The 22,224-nt window shown below is 43.1% G+C and overlaps 1 protein-coding gene and 1 non-coding gene across 24 annotated transcripts in view; both read right to left on the minus strand.

The window, feature by feature from the left end:
* DIP2A (disco interacting protein 2 homolog A) overlaps window positions 1-22,224 on the minus strand; it is a 111,739-nt gene that overhangs the window by 32,783 nt on the left and 56,732 nt on the right. For 22 of the 23 annotated variants that reach the window (XR_012431853.1, XR_012431850.1, XR_012431849.1 and 19 more), the window contains 8 exons: window positions 20,223-20,420; window positions 9,266-9,357; window positions 5,878-5,988; window positions 4,461-4,584; window positions 3,998-4,107; window positions 3,445-3,547; window positions 688-752; window positions 440-533 (listed from right to left, as the gene is read on the minus strand). Coding sequence is in view for 13 of the 23 variants with exons in the window: in XM_074033845.1 (XP_073889946.1) it covers window positions 440-533; window positions 688-752; window positions 3,445-3,547; window positions 3,998-4,107; window positions 4,461-4,584; window positions 5,878-5,988; window positions 9,266-9,357; window positions 20,223-20,420 (897 nt within the window). In the remaining 10 variants the exon portion in view is untranslated. Of the gene's footprint in view, window positions 1-439; window positions 534-687; window positions 753-3,444; window positions 3,548-3,997; window positions 4,108-4,460; window positions 4,585-5,877; window positions 5,989-9,265; window positions 9,358-20,222; window positions 20,421-22,224 lie in introns of those variants that run through there. The other variant, XM_074033848.1, reaches the window with a different exon arrangement.
* Window positions 13,063-13,167, minus strand: LOC123572600 (U6 spliceosomal RNA). Its single transcript, XR_006697165.1, has one exon. It is a non-coding gene; the product is annotated as a U6 spliceosomal RNA (small nuclear RNA).

Raw genomic sequence — 22,224 nt, forward strand, 5'->3', positions numbered from 1 at the left:
AGACATGTCCAGAGGGGCACAGCCCAGCAGGTAGAACAAGGCAACATGGGTGACCCAGGTGATCCAGTGCCTCAGTGGCTGGTAAAGTGCCACTGAACTCCACAGGGCAGAGACACAGACTGCCAACTGTGCAGGTGTGGCCATGCTGGGGCCTCCTGCTTGGTCCCCAGAGGCACCTCAACTGCTGAGAGAAGCAAGGCCCAGACCCCACCAAGTGGCCCTACTTACCACATCACCCATGAAACCCTGAGGGCTATGCCCGAGGCAGAGAAAGCCCCCATACTCCTGGGCAGGGGTATGACCAAGAAAGACATCCCACGGCTCCTCAGCCTACATCTGCAGTTCCACATCTCAGCTTTATTTGTTCTTAATCACCAAAGGTCAGTTCCAAGAGATTTCTCTAAAGAAGGGTGAGTGCCGTGACGATGGTATCCGTTACCTTTATAGAAGCACACTTTCTGGATCCAGGAGAGTGGGTTGGCCTTCATCAGCGCGTAGGGGATGCTGACCACATGCATCCTGTTCATGACACTCTGGGGGGGAGCAGACACGCTCAGGGCGAGTGGGCCCGAGCCACACCAGAAAAAGCAAAACAAAACCAATGTACTCTCCCAACATTTCAGGCAGAGGCTTGGGTTCATCTCAATCCCTTGTTCCAACAATTAGTCATCAGCAAACAACACTCACTGTTAACACTCCATGCCACAGACCAGCATCCCTTTTGAAATCCAGCACATTTGTTAATGTTTCCGCTGCAAGTAGACAAAGAAGGTTAAACCACTGAGCAACCCTCTCAATAAGCCCTATGCATTTTCTAGAGAAATTCTGAGGTGAGTACATCATCAACACGTAAGTTTCAGGGAACAGATATAGCATTTCCAAATACCACATACCAATTAATAATAATCTTGGTTATCTATTACTGGAAACACATAAAAGTAGAAAGTCATGCAACTAACACCGAGAACCATGCTGAGCACTAATCACAAGGCACGGGAACATCACATACTGAAGAAGCTGTACAAGGTGTCACCATATCTTTTCTTTCCTTTTCTTTTGAGATGGAGTCTCACTCTGTTGCCCAGACTGGAGTGCAACGGAGCAATCTCAGCTCACTGCAACCTCCGCCTCCCAGGTTCAAGCAATTCTCCCGTCTGAGCCTCCCAAGTAGCTGGGACTACAGGCATGCACCACCATGTCCGGCTAATTTTTGTATTTTTACTAGAGAAGGGATTTCACCATGTTGGCCAGGCTGGTCTCAAACTCCTGACCTCAAGTGATCTGCCCGCTTTGGCCTCCCAAAGTGCTGGGATTACAGACGTTAAGTCACTGCGCCCAGCCTCTCCACATCTTTTCATCAGGTATTTTGATGGGGTATTCTTTTCAGAATCAAGAGGTGGGGATGAAAAACTGTCAGGGATATTCTTACTTCTCAACTCTACACATCTCCTCAATTCTCACACCCAGAGACCATGATCCGGCATCTCTCCTCTATAAGAGCTGGTGGTTCACATCACCCTTCAGAAAGTCACTCTTCCTCTGCCCGTTTTCTCATCCAGAGACACGCAGCTAACACATTTTAGGACGCTGGAGTGGAGAGCAGTACTGAGGGTTCCCAGCACAGCTCTCTGCTCAGAGCACTCGGCCAAGTCCTCTCTAAGATCTGGCTCCCACCTCACACAGGCAGAAAGGCAGAGCCTGGGGCTATGGGCAGACCTGGCTTCTCGCCAAAGGTCACAGCAGTCCAAAGGTGAATAGGAGAGGTTTGATTTGTGTGCCAGGAAATGCTATTGCACTATGAATAACAGTACTATAAACATCCTTTCTCTGTTGGCTAAAGAACACAAATTATTATTTAGAGACGGGATCTTATTATGTTGCCAGGCTGCAGTGCAGTGGATAATCATAGGCACAATCCCATTACTCATCGGCACGGGAGTTTTGACCTGCTCCCTTTCCTACTTGGGTCGGTTCTCCTCTCCTTAGCAAGTTGGTGGTTCTCCACTCCTAGAAGGTCACCATGTTGCTGCCAAACTTCGTGCAGATACCTGGTTGGCACAGCCCAAAACTCCTGGGCGTAGGCGGTCCTCTTACCTCAGCTTCCCGAGTAGCTGGGACTGTAGGCACACACCACCACGCCTGGCTAAAGAACCCAAATTATAGGTGACATATGTAAGATTAGCTCTGGGCTGAAGACAAAGAAAGTCATGGGGCTTAATCTGAAAGATCTAACTTTTTAAACTTAATAAAGCCCTTAAAAAATACCTAAAATCATTTTCCAAATCTCCAGTAAAAGCTTTAGCTGTGCCCTCAACTTACCCCCTTGCTTTTAAACACCTATTTTTTTTCTTTTTTAAAATTTTATTTAAAATTTCTCCCTTTTTTTGTAGAGACAGGGTCTCACTATGTCGTACAGGCTGGTCTTAAACTCTTGACCTCAAGTGTTCCTCCTGCTTTAGCAAACCAAAGTAGTGGGATTACTGGTATGAGTCACTGCACCTGGCCTAAACACCTATATTTTAGATATTTAAACCATTCAATTTCACTTTGTAGCTTTGTTCAGTTCCAGTATTACAATGTAAGAAAACTACTATGAGTCCATTTTTACAGTTTTTTAAATTATCTGTCACGGTGTACCCCATAAATATATACAATTAGTACTTATCAATTAAATAATATTAATTTAAAAATACTTCCCTAAGTATATGACATTTGAAGTAAATCAGGTGCTGACTATACTTTACCAAGAGATCATCTATAATCATAATATAGATAAACCATATATTATAAAAATATAAATATATGTTATATATTTATAAAAATATAAATGTTATATATTTATAAAAATATAAATATGTTATATATTTATAAAAATATAAATGTTATATATTTATAAAAATATAAATATATGTTATATTTATAAAAATATAAATATATGTTATATATTTATAAAGATAAATATAAAATATAAATCATATATTTATATGCATGACAGCTAAGGTCAAAACTACAGTCACAGATACAGTAATAGAAAACTAAAAGTGTTTTCCTCTTTTTGAATGAATACCCTGACCCTCAGTATGTCACAGAGTAAGCCAGCCCCCCAGGGCAGGCCTGTGAACCCAGCACTGTGTATAAATGTATCAGTGGGATATAGCTTCCATGTTCCATAAAACCAACATCCATGTGCATTTACTGAAAACAAGCCTGATGGGGTTGCCTGGACTCTGCTAAGAGACGCCGTGTGCCCTCCTGGCCAGCACAACCACAGAGACCCCATAAGCATGCTAACGACGGTGCATCTCCCTACCTGGCAAGACCTGGACTAATGGGCAAAGGCACCCGGGGTGGTTTTGACAGGTGCAGCGACAGTCACATAATGAGGTAGGTCAGGTGTCTGTGTGAGGCTGGAGGGGCCACCACCCCATCCCTGAGAGCCCTTACCTTCTGAGTACCCGCACGCCTGGGTCAGAGCCCGGCACTGTGCCAGCAGGGATGCATGGGACACTGTGACCCCCACCGTACTGCCTTCTTTGCTGGTTTTATACTGAAAGATTTCAAGGAAAAAAACATGATGTGGTATTTCTAGAGGTGACAACAGACAGAATGGAGACTGACAGAATCTTCAAAAGAAGTGGTCAGTGTCTCTCCTCTAATCATCTTGCTAGGCCCAGGTGCATGGCAAGCCCTGGCCCCTGAGGGGATGCTTCAGTGGAAGTTGTGGCTCCTTTGGGCAGGTGCCCGAGGGCAATGATGCGCCATGGGCTCCCTCATAACCGTCTGCATCCCGAGGGAGCCAGTTAGGAGAGAATGAGATAAGAGAGAAACCTGGAAGGGTCTGAGCAACCATCTATATGACACTGTATTTCTGGGGCAGAGATAAAACTCTTAGGCCGAAATTCAACAAAAAAGAATAGTAACTTATATTCTTAGGAAAAGCACGACTTAAGCCTGTGGGACACGTTTTTAGATGCTCTGAGTTAGGAACGGTCATTACCTCAATGTAGGCGGTCCCAGTCCTTGTGTCCTGGGTCAGAGGGTGCCAGTCCTTGGGGGGCCTGGCTAGATGCTTCCCATCAATCACCAGCCAGGAGAGGGGAGGCCAACCTGTGACACGCAGACAGGACACAACAGCCAGCAGTCAGAGCGGCACCTGCTCCCCACACTCAAAGCCTGCGCCTCCAACATTCAGCACTAGCTACTGAGTGACTAAGGAGTGCGAGTGCGAGTTTTAGTCTCAATTCATTTTATGTAATTTAAAAAGGTACATCCGGCCAGTGGCTACCATATCAGACAGTGTAGGTCGAGACATGAAGCCAGATGAAAACCGAGATTCACCAAGGCCTTGAACAAGGGATCACTTTTGCTGAAGATCCAGTCATGTTTAATTTCTGGAACACCATGCATTTAACACAGACCACAGTCAGAACACTGACTCCTCTTCCCTTGGGAGGCCTCACCTTTGAAAGTTGCCACTTCTCCCGTCTGTGCCTTGGGGAGGCCTTTCTGACAAGCGTCTGTGGTCAGGGCCAAGGAGACTCCACAGCTGCCCAGCAGAAACCCGACCTGCTGGCTGCCTGCGTCCTGCAGAAAGCAGAGTGACAGTGTGGGGTGGGGTGCCCACAGCAGACCCAGACTCAGACCCTTGGTGCTCCAGGCCATGCACAGAACAGATCTTTTTTCATCCCTCACAAAACTTCCAAAATAATTCAGTCCTATTATCGATATATACGATCTTTTCATGGAAATACTTCATTAAAATGTGACAACTATGTTTAAATTTAAAAGATAATTTTGCTTTCTATTTGTGGTGAAATATAAAGTTTAATGGGCTAATTTCTCAAAGTTCATTCTTACAAATGACATTTAGAAGCATTTTTAACAAACTCCAAAATTAATGGCATTGAAATTTCTATTGAATCATGTTTGAAATTTACAAATTAATCTGGAGAGGCCTGGTCCTTAACAATATTGATTATTTCCACACAGAAACACGTTTCCTTGTAGCCAAGTCTTCTGTGTCCCTCAGCAGTATTTTGTCATTTTCTTCATATAAATTTGACAAATCTCTAGTTTTACTCCTAAGAATCACTGCATTCAAATACCTGCTCATAATATATTATCCTTTGAGATACACTAGTTTTAATTGCTAATTTTACTTTTGGGATTCTTGAATATTTGTGGATAATGCTCATGTTAACAACTGCCTGAATTCTGGGACAGGATGACAGAAAGCCGATTTTCTCAAATACAGGCATTGTCTACTCCTAAATGATATTTTTTTTCAGTAATCAGATTATTGATATTTATATTCAAAATGTTATAGATACCTAGATAAGCAAGACCGCACATTAATAATTTATCAGCAACAGAAACTGCCTACTGTCATGTAAGTGAATAGAAACACAAGATAATTTCCATCTCGTTTATTCAAAACTGCCACTGAGAAGTGAGCTATATCACTGTAATGATACATTTATCCCTAAGAAATAATAGTTATTTTCTATAAACATATGGTTTTGAGGAAAAGTTTAACAAAATCTTATTGAACCATAATTCTATTCATTAAAGGAAAAACTGGCTATCATTTCTGTTGGGAAATTCATGTAGATGATAGAACAGCTCCACCTCATAGGAGTGTGGTGTGGGAGCATCACCAGCAAAACGGTTCTCAGTGACCCTCTCACCAAGAAGAGAGTCAGACCAAACGGCATCTGATTTCTCTTGAGTCCTGGCCAGCCTGTCGACCGCTAGCTTCCTCTCCTCTGTCAAGACAGCTGCTTGCTGCCTGCCCACACTCAGTGAAAAGGAAGTAAGATACCGCTGGTATGAAGTTCAGAAGTGAACCATGTGGGACCTGAGCCATGGGTTTGCTACCTTTCTCGTTAATGGCACTTCTATGGGGACAGGAACCAGCTCCGCCAGGAGACATCCATAAAATGCAACCATGAACATCACAGGGTCACTATTCGGAAACACGAGCGCCACCTACAACAGTACAAAGAAATGAATATTCCAAATTTCCAATTTTTACAGAATCTAGTTAAATTAAAAGCTAGTTACAAAATAAAATTTTTGTAAGCCCCAAATATTGTAATAATTGTGCTTGAAACCATAAGGGACTAGTCCAAATAGCTATTTAACTGAGTAGAGACTGCTGACTTAGGGCCTTTGAGAACACACAACAATGAATAACCAGTAAGCGTTCACTTTGTAAGACAAAATTTAAGCCGTATCTATATTCTGTACTTGAGGTCTGGAAATTTAGTTTCTAACAAGTTTGTTTGTTGAAAAGGGCAAGGTTCTCCTTCAAAATTTGGTTTTAATAGTGGTTGCCCAGAACTGTAACCTATAACCTTGAGACTAGATGTTTGGTAGGGAAAGTATATTTTTACAGAATTTGTTACGAAGAGCTCTGTTCACTTTTATAAAGTGTAATATTATAGGAGGCAGAATTTGCCACCAGTTTCTTCAACTCAATCACTGTGACCTTGTCAATTTTATTATGATTCACCTAACCACAGAGATTCTCTTGTAAGTCAAGAAAGCATCTGAAAGTCTTTATCCTTGTAAGAAAGCTTTTCAAGAAAATTAGTGATCCTTAAATTCATTCTAAAGCGTTACATAAAATCTCATCTATGAGCACAACATATCATAAAGTATTATTCTTAAACTGTTTACATTTTTATAGCCAAGTACACATTTCCTTTCTTTTCTTTCTACTTGTGTTGCTTTCTGTGTATTCTCTAGCTAATTTGTTTTAAAATATTCCCTCAGATGGGTCAAATACCCTTCAGTATCATTTTCCAAATAACCACCCACTCAGGAGAGCCGTGAATGTCCCCTGCTGCTGAGGACTCCATCCCACCCTGGGGTCTCAGTTCTCCTGATGGTGGGTGCTGAGGACTCCATCCCACCCTGGGGTCCCAGTTCTCCTGATGGTGGGTGCTGAGGACTCCACCCCACCCTGGGGTCTCGGTTCTCCTGATGGTGGCTGTGCTGCTCCCTGGACTGCTGCCAGTGATCGTCCTGGGGATATCCACTGTGGTCCCCCTGCTTGCACCCTACTCACTCATGTGGCTGAGGGACATCTTCTAAGAACTCGCCAAGAAAGTGCTTGTGAGCCAAATGTTTCTGAGTCCTGCATGTCTGAAAATGGCTATACCATTCTCAAATCTGTTGAATCTCTGGGAATAGAATTGTAAGTTAAAAATTGTATTCCCTCTGAATTTTTGAAGCATCACTCCACTCTCTTCCAGTTTTACCAATGAGAAATCCCAAAAGCCACTGTCATTGCTGATCCTTTGTGTACATCCTACTTTTCCCCTGAATGCTCTGGGATTCTTTTCTGTACCCCAGTATTATGCAATATTATGGGCATGTGTTTGGTGTGTATCCTTGAATAGTTACACTCTCCAGGTCTGAGATATTGTCCTGAATTACTATATTCATTTAAAATGTTTCACTTTCTGTTCTCCTTTCTCTTTCTGGACTCCAGTTATCAGTCACGTGTTGAGTCTTCTTGATCGAGTCTTTTTGTCCTATTTTACTAAACTCTCCATCTCTCTTTCCTACTGGCATCCTTTTCTTGACTTATGAAACATCTTCATCTGATTTCCAAGAATATTAATATTCACTTTTTAGAAACATTGTTTTCTATATCTAGCTTTCCTTCAAGTTTGCTTCCTCTTTCCTTCCTTCCTTACTTTTCTTGTCTCTCTCTTTCTCACTCCCTCCCGTCTTTCCTTTTCTTTGTCTTTTGATATTTTCTCTCATACTGACATTTCCTTCTTAAAAGTCCTTGGCTAATAGTTCACATACAAGAGTTAGGCACTGAAAGAGTTACTTGGAACCATCTGCCAGCTTGTTAACCTGCAGTTCACTTGTTGGGTGATCTGACACAGGTGACCTTCTCACTACGGGATTTCACTGGTGTATTGATTTTCACCATGTTCTCAGCTATTTTCCACCCTGGACTTTCCAGTATACCAGAGGCCCTCGGGTCCGGGCCAGCTTCCCTACAGCAGTACTGCCCCAAAGAACTTTCTATGATGACGGAAATGTTCTACCTCTGAGCTATAAATACTGTAGTTACGAGCCACACTCCTACTGAGCCCCTGAGATGTGGCTTGTGCAACTGAGAAACTGTATTTTTAATTTTATTTAATTTTTGCTAATTTAAATAGCCCCAAAAGCCATATAGGGCAGTGTAGCACAAGAGAATAAGCCTCTAGCATCCCATTTTGGCAGATAGGTACAAGGAGGTTACCTGGACACATAGAATAGGGAAGGAGATAAAAATACAGAGTTTCATAGCAAGGTTTCAGAACTTTAGATTTTAATTCATAAATTCTAAGCTCTGGAATCTAACATTTTTAATATTAACATATATGAAGTCAAACAGAAAAGAAGATGAAGAAACACTGGACAAACAATGAGTGCAGGAAAAGAATGTTGCTTTACTCTACATCACAAACTTTGCCATATTTTTCTTTTTTTTTTTTTTTTTTTTTTTTTTGAGACGGAGTCTTGCTCTGTCGCCCAGGCTGGAGTGCAGTGGCCGGATCTCAGCTCACTGCAAGCTCCGCCTCCTGGGTTCACGCCATTCTCCTGCCTCAGCCTCCCGAGTAGCTGGGACTACAGGCGCCCGCCACCTCACCCGGCTAGTTTTTTTGTATTTTGTAGTAGAGACGGGGTTTCACCGTGTTAGCCAGGATGGTCTCAATCTCCTGACCTCGTGATCCGCCCGTCTCGGCCTCCCAAAGTGCTGGGATTACAGGCTTGAACCACCGCGCCCGGCCACTTTGCCATATTTTTCACTGCTGATTTTTTTTGTTGTCGTTTGTTTTGAGACGGACTCTCACTCTGTCGCCAGGCTGGAGTGCAGTGGCAAGATCTTGGCTCACTGCAACCTCCACCACCCAGGTTCAAGCGATTCTCATGCCTCAGTCTCCCAGGTAGCTGGGATTACAGGCACGCACCACGATGCCCAGCTAATTGTTTGTATTTTTAATAGAGACAGGGTTTTGCCATGTTACCCAGGCTGGTCTCAAACTCCTGAGCTCAGGCAATCCGCTCGCCTCGGCCTCCCTAAGTGCTAAGATTATAGGCATGAGCCACCGTGTCCAGCATTCACTGCTGATTTTAAATCCCTTTTATTAATGCTGTAATTCTAACTAAATGATGGAACACTAATTTCAATGAAACAGATTATCGAAGTCTCTGCTTTTGCTCATTCCAACAAAGTGACATTCTAGTTACTTACTCTGTCTCCAGGTTTAAGCAGAGGTTCGTTCTTACTTGTCAGTTTATTAAGTAGAGTATAAGCTAGTTTTAAACTCCGACTCCAAAGTTTACCTAAAACAAAATAAAAACACTAAGCAATGTAAAAGTTAAGAAACAAATAATTAACATTTAATGTAGAAACCAAAATACCCCATAATATACCATTATCCCATTAGTGGAAATTTAGGTAGTTTCCATCTAATAACTATTCTGCACAATGTTGTAAGGAACATCATTGTTGGCTCTTAAAAATAACTTACAGATTTATTTTTCTTAATACAAAAACAAAACAGGATTTTATTATAGAAAATTTGGACTACAGAAGAGCCAGCAGAGGCCAAGTGCAATGACTCACACCTGTAATCCCAGTACTTTGGGAGGACGAGGCAGGCAGATCACTTGAGGCCAGATGTTTGAGACCAGCCTGGCCAACATGGTAAAACCCCCTCTCTGCTAAAAATACAAAAAATTAGCTCAGCGTGGTGGCATGCGCCTGTAATCCCAGCTACTCGGGAGGCTGAGGCACAAGAACTGCTTGAACTTGGGAGGTGGAGGTTGTAGTGAGAGCCAGCCTGGGCAACAGAGACACTATTTAAAAAAAGAAAAAAAAAGCCAGCAGAAAAAAGTCAGTATTTGGTATACATATGTATATGTACATATGTGTGCACACATATACAACTATACACATATAAGCACGTATACATGTCTGCATAATTTTCAAGAAATGAGATACTTCACCCTACTTTTCCAATTAATACTGCAGTGTAAATGGATTTTCATGACATTAAATATCCCTCAATTACATCATTTGTAAGAGTAGTACATAATTCATTTAATCTTCACAACAATTCATGAAATGGGTCATATCTTTTTTTTTTTTTATGTGGCGCTGTGGCCCAGGCTGGAGTGCAGTGGCCGGATATCAGCTCACTGCAAGCTCCGCCTCCCGGGTTTGCGCCATTCTCCTGCCTCAGCCTCCCGAGTAGCTGGGATTACAGGCGCCCGCCACCTCGCCTGGCTATTTTTTTGTATTTTTTAGTAGAGACGGGTTTCACTGTGTTAGCTAGGATGGTCTCGATCTCCTGACCTCGTGATCCGCCCGTCTCGGCCTCCCAAAGTGCTGGGATTGCAGGCTTGAGCCACCGCGCCCGGCCGAAATGGGTCATATCTTTATTTTAACATGTTAAATTCCCAATTTAATACGTTAAATTTAAGATGTTAAAATACTAGGCATCCCCAAAGAGAAGTTCCCCTGACCAAAAATCAAGAGACAATATAAACAAAAGCAACAGATCCAAAGGTGATCCAGGTATCAATGCCATCCATTCTTTACTTGGAAAGCCATCGGGACTTCACACCAGCCACAGGGCCCAGGAACCAGCTCTTACTCCGAGGTCCTTCCCATCACACACCCTCCTGGCACAGCTGCTACGTTCACAAGCACTCAATAGGGGAGAACCAGCTCTTACTCCAAGGCCCTTCCCATCACACACCCTCCTGGCACAGCTGCTATGTTCATAAGCACTCAATAGGGGAGAGCTTCACTGAGGAAGACAGGACACCAGAGAAAGGAAAAGCCTAGAGGACGGGGGGTGTCGGGAGAGGATGACACGAGGCAGGGGTGACTATGGGACAGGAAGACTGAGAAATATGAGTCTAAGCCCCACACCTGCAGAAGCCTTAACACACCCCCACCAAGCAGCCTATCAAAGAAGCAACACAAAGTCATTATTGAGCCCTTCAAGTCCCTGCAGTACAACTGCAAGCAGGTTGAGCAGCCATGCCCTGCAAGTGAGCGCTCAATTTCCCGTGTAATAAGATGAAGCTCAGGTGCAACACTATGAAGTAAGTGAACTGGGGGACCTGAGAAATGAACGAGGAAAAAAAAATACTAGGCCAGGCACGGTGACTCATGCCTTTAATCCCAGCACTTTGGGAGGCCGAGGTGGGTGGATCATCTGAGGTCAGGAGTTCGAGACCAGACTGGTCAACACGGTGAAACCCCATCTCTACTAAAAATACAAAAAATTATCTGGGAGTGGTGGCACATGCTGTAATCCCAACTACTCAGGAGGCCGAGGCAGGAGAACTGCTTGAACCCAGGAGGCAGAGGTTGCAGTGAGACAAGACCGTGCCACTGTCCTCTAGCCTGGGCGAGAGTGAGACTCCCTCTCAAACAAACAAACAAAGACAAAACTCAACTCAAACCACTGTTTTAGCCTATTTTAAAAAGTCAATTTAAGGTGTTAATAATTGTAATGCATAAAGAATTTCAAACTGAATCCAGCTGTACATAAAAAGAATAATGCATCATGACCAAGTCAGTTTTATCCCAGGAATGTAAAGAGGTTCAACAGAAAATCAACATAATTTGCCATATTAACAAAATAAAGGTGAAAAATAAAACAATCATATCAATACATGGAAGAAAATAAAAGCAATTTAAATCATTCATGATTTTAAAATGATCTTAAATGATTTTTGAAATCCTTCTTAAACTCAGAAAAGGAAATATACCGCCTTAATGTGAAAAGGAGCACCTTTAGAAATCCAATAGGAAATATCATAATGGTTGGATATTGAAAGCTTCCCCTCTGAGAGAAGTAAGCTAAGGATGTCTGTTTTCAGCATTTTACTGAAAGGCTTAGCCCATGCAAAAGGGGAGAAAAAGCTGAACAACTGGAAATGTAACTACCATTATTTGCAGATGACATGATGATGTAGTTTATGAATCTTCCATAACTGAATTCAGCAAGGCTGCCAAATATATCAACATAAAAACACAATTTGATTTCTACATACTAGCAATAAAGAGTACGCAGTGGCTCACACCTGTAATCCTAGCACTTTGGGAGGCTAAGATGGGCAGATTGCCTGAGCTCAGGAGTTCAAGACCAGCCTGGGTGAGATGGTGAAACCCCGTCTCTACTAAAATACAAAAAATCAGGAGGGTGTGGAGGTAGACACTTGTAATCCCAGCTACTCAGGAGGCTGAGGCATGAGAATTGCTTGAAGCCAGGAGGCGGAGGTTGCTGTGAGCCAAGATCGTGCCACTGCACTCCAGCCTGGACAACAAAGCAAAACTCTGTCTCAAAAAAAAAAAAAAAAAAAAGTAAATAAAAATTTTTGATGAAAGTATCCACCGCAAAATTAAAACACATACACACTAAGTACCTGAGACTGTCACAAGAAATATGTAAAATCTCCCCACAGAAAATTACACATTACTGAGATAAAGTAAAAAATATTTGAATGGAGGGACAGATGTCCAAGGGCTGGAAGACTCAGTAATGGAAAGGTCGGGTGCGGTGGCTCACGCCTGTAATCCTAGCACTTTGGAAGGACTAGGCAGGTGGATCACCTGAGGTCTGGAGTTCGAGACCAGCCCTGGCCAACATGGTGAAACCCCATCTCTACTAAAAATACAAAAAATTAGCCGGGCGTGGTGGCAGGCGCCTGTAATCCCAGCTACTCAGGAGACTGAGGCAGAAGAATCACTTGAACCTGGGAGGCGGAGGTTGCAGTGAGCTGAGATCACGCCATTGCACTCCAGCCCAGGCAATAAGAGCGAAACTCCATCTCAAAATAATAATAATAATAATAATAATAATAATAATAACAACAACAATAATAATGAAAAGGCATTAATTCTCTTTAGACTCATTCAAAGCAATGCTCATAATCTCAGTAAGTATACTGTGACACCTGACAAGCTCATTCTAAAGTGGATCCTGAAATGCACAGGGTAAGAATTGCTAAGACACTCTTTTTTTTTTTTTTAATATGGAACACTTCACAAATGTGTGTCATTCTCGCACAGATACCATGCTCATCTTCTCTGCATCATTCCAGTTTTAGTGTATGTGCTGCCACAGTGAGCATGCAAGATGCTCTTGAAGAAAACAAGACGGCGGGCTTTCGCTACAGATGTCAAGACTTACTATAAAACTACGGCAATCAAGAGAGTGTGGTATGGGCACAAAGAATAGAATACAAATCAATGAAATAAAACAGAGAACAGCAAAACAGATCCACCCGTGTGTGGACAACTCACTGAGGACTCATGTGCCACCACAGAGGAGTGGGGCAAGGGCTGTCTTCTCCTTAGATCAGAACGGGACAGCTGGTTATCCTTCTTTAGCAATGAACCCTGGAACCCAGTCCCACACCATTCACAAAAACGCATTCCAGGTGAATGGCAGACCGAAATGTGAACAGCAAAACAACAGCATTTTCCCAAATTAATGGAATAATGTTTTGATCTCAGCCAAGGGAAACAGCACTTAAGGAGAACACAAAAAGCAAAAATCGGGCCAGGCATGGCGGCTCACGCCTGTAATCCCAGCACTTTGGGAGGCCAAGGCAGGTGGATCACCTGAGGTCAGGAGTTCAAGACCAGCCTGGTCAACACAGTGAAACCCTGACTCTACTACAAATACAAAAAATTAGCCGGGCCTGGTGGTGTATGTCTGTAGTCCCAGCTACTTGGGAGGCTGAGGCATAATAATCGCTTGATCTGGAAGGCAGAGGCTGCAGAGAACCAAGATCACGCCACTGCACTCCAGCCTGTGCAACAGAGTGAGACACTGTCTCAAAAAACAAACAAAACAAAACAAAAAAACGAAAAGCAAAAATCATGCAAGAAAAGAAGATGGATAGAACTTCTGTTCACTAAGCTACCATTAGTGGAAAGCCAGCCACAAAGTGGGACAGAACTCTTGAAAGGTATTACTGACAAAGGGCTGGTATCCAGAATATAATATAAAAAATTCCTATAAATGATCCTATATTAGAAAACGTGCAGCTGCTCTGCCTAGGGAGTAGCCATTCTTTTATTCCTTTGCTTTCTTAATAAACTTGCTTTCACTTTACTGTATTGACTTGCCCTGAATTCTTTCTTGCACAAGGTCCAAGAAGCCTCTCTTGGGGTCTGAACAGGATCCCTTTCTGGTAACATCTTCCTGGTGAATTCCAAAGGGGTAATACTGAGGAGACCCCCGACCCGAAGGAAGTAAGACCACAGCACCAAATGGCCGACTTTGGGTAAGTGGGGTGCATTTACCGGGGTAAAGGATGGAACTGGGTTAGAGGCCCAACTTAGGGGAGTCAGAATTTCTCCTAAGACAGAGTGGGTTAAAGGCCCCTCTTAATAAAAGGCAAGGGCACTTGAACAAACCTGCGTTCGAGGCCCAACCTGGGAAGGTTACAGTCCTTCCTAAGATACAGGGGGTTAGAGGCCCCCCTTCAGTAAAGTCCCTCTCGGCCAAGAATGGATCTGGCACTACAGAACGTTAACCACTATTCTCTTTGGATTAATCTGCCTTGCACTCTTTGCTGACCGCTTTGGGTGACAAGGTTAGGCATGTACAGGATCATGGAACATGGGAGCATTTTTTCTCCCCAAAAGGGGAAACTCCAGAGCTGATGGGACTGCTGGAAAAGAGCCCTTCATTACTGACAAATGGCCACCTGAACTTTTGATTCAGTGTCGCTGCAATGGGTGGGTCTTTCTCTGGCCTCCCTGAGCTCCTCACCTTTCCCATCCTGCTATAGGCAATGCTTTTCTCCCTTTCTCTTTTCCATCTTTTCTGTTACTCAGGGCAACTGTCTGCTCCTTCATCTTGCCCAGAGACCACATGTTGAAAAATGTCCTTGGGAGTTGACTTGTAACTACATGGAGGTACTTTCTCTTGGTTTCCACCATCGAGTGAACAGCAATTTGAGGGTTCGTGTTGTAGTTAGCTCTAAAGGTTATCTCGAGCAGTTAAAAACCTTTGCAAGCTCAGAATTAGATGCTCTGGACTTCTGGGAATAGTCCAAGTGCCCAATACTACAGCTTATTGGCTAAGGTTTATTGTTTTCACCTAGGAGGTTACCTTTGGTAAAGTTCCAAACTCAGAAATATTGGCCGTAAATGCTGGCTGAAGTTGGGTAATAAGAGATTTAAAAGGACTTTTTAAAAAAAAACACTATGGGCTGGGTGCAGTGGTTCATGCCTGTAATCCCAGCACTTTGGGAAGCTCACATGGGTGGATCACAAGGTCAGGGGTTCAAGACCAGCCTAGCCAACATGATGAAACCCCGTCTCTACTAAAAATACAAAGAAAAACAAAAAATTAGCCAGGTGCACGCCTGTAATCCTAGCTACTCAGGAGGTTGAGGCAGGAGAACTGCTTGAACCTGGGAGGCGGAGGTTGCAGTGAGCCAAGATCACGCCACTGCACTCCAGCCTGGGAGACAGAGTGAGACTCCACCTCAAAAAAATTAAAAAAAAAAAAAAAATGCTGGGTGTGGTGGCTCATACCTGCAACCTCAGCACTTTGGGAGGCCGAGACGGGTGGATCACCTGAGGTCAGGAGTTTGAGACCAGCCTGATCAACATGGAGAAACCCCGTCTCTAATAAAAATACAAAATTAGCCGGGCATGGTGGTGCATGCATGTAACCCCAGCTACTCGGGAGGCTGAGGCAGGAGAATCGCTTGAACCAGGGAGACAGAGGTTGTGGCGAGCTGAGATCGCGCTACTGCACTCCAGCCTGGGCAACAAGAGCAAAACTCCATCTCGAAAAAAAAAAAAAAATTAACTAATTAAAAAAATAAAAAAATAAAAGAGCACTATGGTTAAAAGTCAGCTTAAAAGCAGATATTCAAGGTTTAACAGCCTGGGACTCCTTGGGGGAAACAGAGGAGGCACCACAGACCCCATTTTGGGAAGAACCTCTGTTTTCCTCATGAAATCCCAGAAATTTAAAATTTAAAATCTCAAAATCTAAGGCTCTGCTCTGTTGTACAGCACTGTGTTATGTGACGGTTTTGACTTCACATTCTGAGAAAGCTTTAGTATAGTAACCAGGTAGGAAACATACTTTGGAGGTAGCTAATGGCAGTTGTAGGGGAATACACAGCTCTTTGCATGTGTGAAAAAAGTATAAGTGTAACTGGAGTCCCAGAAGGAGAGAAGAAAAAAATGAGGAAGAAGCAATACAGGAAGAGAAGATGGCTATAATTTTTCTCAAACAGATAGAAGACACCATTCTACAGATTCAAGAAGCCCTGTGGACATCTTGGAAATTTCAAAGAACATCACAGGAAATGTTCAAAGAACATCACCTCTAAATATGTCATAGTAAGATGGCTGCAATTCAAAGAAAAAGAACATTTTTTTAAGCAGCCATACACATTACTGTCAAGAGAGTAACAATGGTCTGGCATCTTCTCAAAAGCCAGTAACCATACCTTTGCACTGCTGAAAGAAGATAAATAACCACGAAATATAACCTTAAAAAATGAAGTTGCCAGCAAACCTACAGTATAATGAACATACAGGAAGTTCCACAGGCCAGAAGGAAATGATTACCCAGGAAAATATAGAATCGCAGGAAGGAATGTACATAGTAAAAGAATAGAAATGTACGACTGATAAAAAACACAAACAAACAAAAAACAATGGTCCGGGCATGGGAGCTCACGCCTGTAATCCCAGCACTCTGGGAGGCTGAGGCGGGCAAACTGCTGGAGCTCAGGAGTTTGAGACCAGCCCAGGCCACACGGCGAGACCTCGACTATACTAAAAATACAAAAAAGTACCCGAGCATGATGGTGTGTGCCTGTGGTCCCAGATACTAGGGAGGCTGAGGTGGAAGGATCGCCTGAGCCTGGGGGGTGGAGTTTGCAGTGAGCCGAGCTCACGTCCCTGCACTCCAGCCTGGGTGACCGGGCACAACCTTGTCTCAAAAAAAAAAAAAAATAAACACAATGGTAGTGATATCTTACACTCTGTATATAAATGCAGACAAACTACAAGCCAATGAGAACGGTAAAAAAAAAAAAAAAAAAAGAAGTGTGTCACAGGCTGGGTTCTTCGCAAAGCAGACGCTGAGACAGGCTCAGGCAGTCAAAAGGATTCCTAGAGAATACAAATCTGTGACAGCAAAAGACAGGTAGCAAGACTGGGCAGGAGGAGCTGTCAAGCCACAATGTAGAATTGACAGTCTCCACAAGTCCAGTGCTGTTTATAAGGAAAGTCCATGCTAACAGAAAGTAGGCCCTTGTCCCACTGCCTTACTTGGCCATTGGCCAGGGACTGCCCTGCCAATAGCATGACCTAGATTTGAACGCTGATTTAACAGTTGGAGGTTGTGAGCTAGCCATACTCATCAAAGCCTGGCAATGAGCGCCTTTCTTAAAGAATTACAGAACAATTTTTCTAATGAAAACAGATGTAAAAATCCTAAACAACTTATTGGCAAATCAAACCTGGGTGTATAGCTAAAAGGGTAAAATATTAAAGCCAAGTGGGATTTATTCTACAAATGAAGGGCTGCTTTACATTAGAAAATTAATCAAAATAATTCACCAAATTAATGAAGGAGGAAAACCATATGATCATCTTGCTAGCAGCAGAGAAAGCATTTGACAAAATTCAGTCCCAACTCATGATAACAACTTCTAACAAACAAGGAGAAGAGAACCGTCTTAATCTGACAGAGTTTCTACCAACAAACAAGCAAACAAAACTACAGAAAACATCATACTTAATTACCACAGGCTTTTCCTCAGATGGAAAAACAGGCAAGAATGCCCACTCTTCAACATTGTTCTATTTCACACTGTACTGGAGGTTCTAGCTTGTGCAAAAAAGCAAAAAAAAAAAAAAAGAATAAAAGTATAAGTATTGGAAAGGACAAAATAACACTATCATTGTTCACCAATAATGTGATTTTTGGGCCGGGCGCGGTGGCTCAAGCCTGTAATCCCAGCACTTTGGGAGGCCGAGACGGGCGGATCACGAGGTCAGGAGATCGAGACCATCCTGGCTAACACGGTGAAACCCCGTCTCTACTAAAAAGTACAAAAAACTAGCCGGGCGAGGTGGCGGGCGCCTGTAGTCCCAGCTACTCAGGAGGCTGAGGCAGGAGAATGGCGGGAACCCGGGAGGCGGAGCTTGCAGTGAGCTGAGATCTGGCCACTGCACCCCAGCCTGGGCGACAGAGCGAGACTCCGTCTCAAAAAAAAAAAAAAAAAAAAAAAAAAAAAAATGTGATTTTTGTAGACAGATAATACAAAAGATATATAGACAAACAACTAATTATGAGTAAACGAAGAACTAATAAGCTAACTCAGTGAGATCACTGGATACAAAGTCATCATTTTTTATTTTTAGTTATTTTATTTATTTATTTATTTTGAGACGGAGTCTCGCTCTGTCGTCCAGGCTGGAGTGCAGTGGTTCGATCTCAGCTCACTGCAAGCTCCACCTCCCGGGTTCACACCATTCTCCTGCCTCAGCCTCCCGAGTAGCTGGGACTACATGCGCCCGCCACCACGCCCGGCTAATCTTTGTACTTTTTTTTAGTAGAGACGGGGTTTCACCATGTTAGCCAGGATGGTCTTGGTCTCCTGACCTCATGATCCGCCTGCCTCAGCCTCCCAAAGTCCTGGGATTACAGGCGTGAGCCACCGTGCCTGGCACAAAGTCATCATTTTAAAATAATAATAATATAGATTGCACTTATATATATAAGCAACAAATCAGTAGAGAAAATGAAAAATTATAGCACTTGTAATAGGAATAAATCTAATAAAAGATGCTCAAGACTTCTGTATTCCAAAGTATGAAAACATCACTGAGAGAAATTAAAGCAGGCCTTTAAAAAGGGGAAAACATTCCATAGTCATAAACCGGAAGATTCCATAATTGTAATACAGGTTGAGTATCCCTTATCTGAAATGCTTGAAATCAGAAGTGTTGGGATTTCAAATTTTTTTAGGCTTTGGAATATTTGCATTGTATTTACTTCCCAGTTGAGCATCACATCACAAGTCCAAAAATCAGAAATCTAAAATGTTTCAATGACCTTTTTCTTTGAGCATCATGTCAGCTTCAAGCAGTTTCAGATTTTTGAGCATTTTGGATTTTGGATTTTCATATTTGGGATGTTCTCAACCTATAAAACATTAATTCTATTCAAATTGAACTAGAGATTCAATGCAATGCCAATCAATAAGCATATGAAAATAATTTGTCACCAGGCAAATGCAAATTAGCCTGTGCTACAACACACCTATAACAAGACTGTAACGAAATAAACAATATCACAAGCTGGTGAGAAAAGAGTAACTGGAACTCCTCATGTACTCACTGGCTGTGGGAGTGAAAACTGCTGCACTGCCTGTGGAAAACTGCTCAGCAGTATGTCCTAATGCTGAACAATTCTGCTTCTGCATTTATACCTGGCACAAACGCCTACATATTCTCACCAAGAGACTCACATAAACATGCTCCTAACCGCACTATATACAATAGCCCCAAAGTGGAAACGACACAAATGTCCATCTACTTGGCAGTGTGTAAATAAGTTCTAGTATATTCACACGATAAAATAATACCCTTCGATGAGAATAAACTAAAGAACACCTGTTTAAAAGCAGGGAAAGCCAACAGTGTGCGCAGTCAGGACAGCAGTTACCCTTCATGTGTGGGGGCGTGAGGGGCTCTGAACCTAGCAACACTTCTGCTTGGAGTGCTGATGACAGGACCACGTCCACTCTGTGGATTCATCAGGCTGTAGACATGCTTACTATTTGTGTTACAAAAGAAAACACAGTATGGAACCAAAAGATGCCACATACACAAAAATACATACTGCATGATTCCCCTTACACAAAGTTGAAAACAAGACGAAACTAAACTACATGGGTCAGAATGCATACATAGAACGCTCCAAACACTCGAGCCCAGAGCAATGGCAGTCACCACGCATCAGTAAGTGGGGCCCTCTGGAGGAATGGGTAGTTGATATAGGTCAATGTTCTACTGATCTGCCAGCTGTGCTGGTTTCTCAGGAATATTTGTCAAGCTGTATGTCTATGCTGTGATACGTGTGTGACATTCCACAGCTAACTCACAAGCACAAGCGCTTTCTGTTAACACTTGCCATAGGTGAGAGTGTAGGTGGCTTTCCCAGTCGTATCCAAGGCAGTCAGACAGGGGGATTTGGGCTGTGCTGTGCCCCAGCGCTGCAAGGTGGCCAACAGTGACGGTGGTCGGGGGACACCTGCAGTGAGAGGCTCCCCCCTCAGCACGCTCGTCTCGCTTCCCTCAGGCTTCGGCTGATTTGGATCTGGTTGCTGAACTACAAGCAAAATCAAAATTTTAAAATCAGCAATTCAGAGCACCATGAACACATTCTCTTTTTAAGCATTCATAGTTTATAATACTGTTTTTTAATCCCAACTATAAAAAAGCTTACAATAATTTGTTTAGATCTTTGCATCACAATCACTGACAACTAACCAAAGGATTACAGGAGCTTTAGTCATGGATGATGATGGTTGTGAAATAAAGTTAAAAACAACCCACCATCCTGGTGACCACAGCCTCACAGACAAAGGTGACCTTGGAGTGGTTCCCACTTTCCCAACCTCTGGACAGGTCTGGGTCACCTCTACTACCCCCGGCACCACAGCAGTGAACAGCCAGGTATCCGTAGCCTGGGGACAGGACCTGGTGGCCCACTCAGACAGGAGGAAAGCAAGCAGAACCACCATGTCAGCCTAGGGATCCAAACAACTATCACCATGTTCAAAGAAAAACACATAAAAGATTAAATGATTATAGGCCGGGCGTGGTGGCTCATGCCTGTAACCCCAGCACTTTCGGAGGCTGAGGCGTGTGGATCATGAGGTCAGGAGATCGAGACCATCCTGGCCAATATGGTGAAACCCCGTCTCTACTTAAAAAAAGAAAAATTAGCCAGGCGTGGTGGTGGACGCCTGTAGTCCCAGCTACTCGGGAGGCTGAGGCAGGAGAATGGCATGAACTCAGGAGGTGGAGCTTGCAGTGAGCTGAGATCGTACCACTGCACTCCAGCCTAGGTGACAGAGCAAGATTCTGTCTCTAAAAAAAAAAAAAAAAAAAAAAAGGATTATTTGATTATATAGCTCCCGGAAAAAGATTACTTTAATCTTGTTTTTTACTTTAAAAAGAATTACTTTAATCTTCTTCCAGGAGCTGTATAACCAAAATTTGCCCAAGTGGTAAGAAACACTGCTCTAAGATGCATTCACACCAACAAACTCTGAATTTGAAAGGCACTGCGTGATGGCTAATACTGATGTCAACCTGATGGGACTGACGTATGCAGAGTATTCTTCCTGGGTGTGTCTGTGAGGGTGTTGCCAAAGGAGATTAACATTTGAGTCAGCGGACTGGGAAAGGCGGACCCACCCTCAATCTGGGTGGGCACAATTTAATCAGCTGCCAGTGTGGCCAGAACAAAAGCAGGCAGAAGAATGTGGGAAGACTAGACTGGCTTAGCCTCCCAGCCTACACCTTTCTCCTGTGCTGGATGCTTCCTGCCCTCGAACACTGGACTCCAAGTTCTTCAGCTTTGGGACTCAGACTGGCTTCCTTGCTCTCAGCTTGCAGACGGCTTATTGTGGGACCTCACCTTGTGATGGTGTGAGTCAATATGCCTTAATACACCTCCCTTTATATATATACATCTATCCTATTAGTTCTGTCCCTCTAGAGAACCCTGACTAATACACACTATCTGATTACAAAGGGGAAATAATCTCCTAAAACCTTTGTCTAATCCTGGGGTGTGGAGGAGACCCTGGGCTGGTCTGCTGCCAGCAGTGACACTGTACAAACCGCCAAGGTCTGAGAGTGGGACCAGCATGGGGGTCCCGGGGCTCTAACAACACACTCACACGCTTGTACTGGCTTCATTTCTGGTTTCTGCTTCTTGCTAGTTTTCTTTTTAAAAAATATATGTATATTCTTTCTTTCTAAATATGTATTTCATTCATATATGAGGCTAAAATTCTGAAAAGCAGCCAAATCTATGCTGAAAATTGAACACTTTAAAACCACAAGATGAGTATTTCAGAGTTAAAGTTTAAATTAAAAATTTAAATAATGTAAGTTAAATA

Source organism: Macaca fascicularis, chromosome 3, assembly GCF_037993035.2.
Source record: "Macaca fascicularis isolate 582-1 chromosome 3, T2T-MFA8v1.1".
NCBI classification, from domain to species: Eukaryota; Metazoa; Chordata; class Mammalia; order Primates; family Cercopithecidae; genus Macaca; species Macaca fascicularis.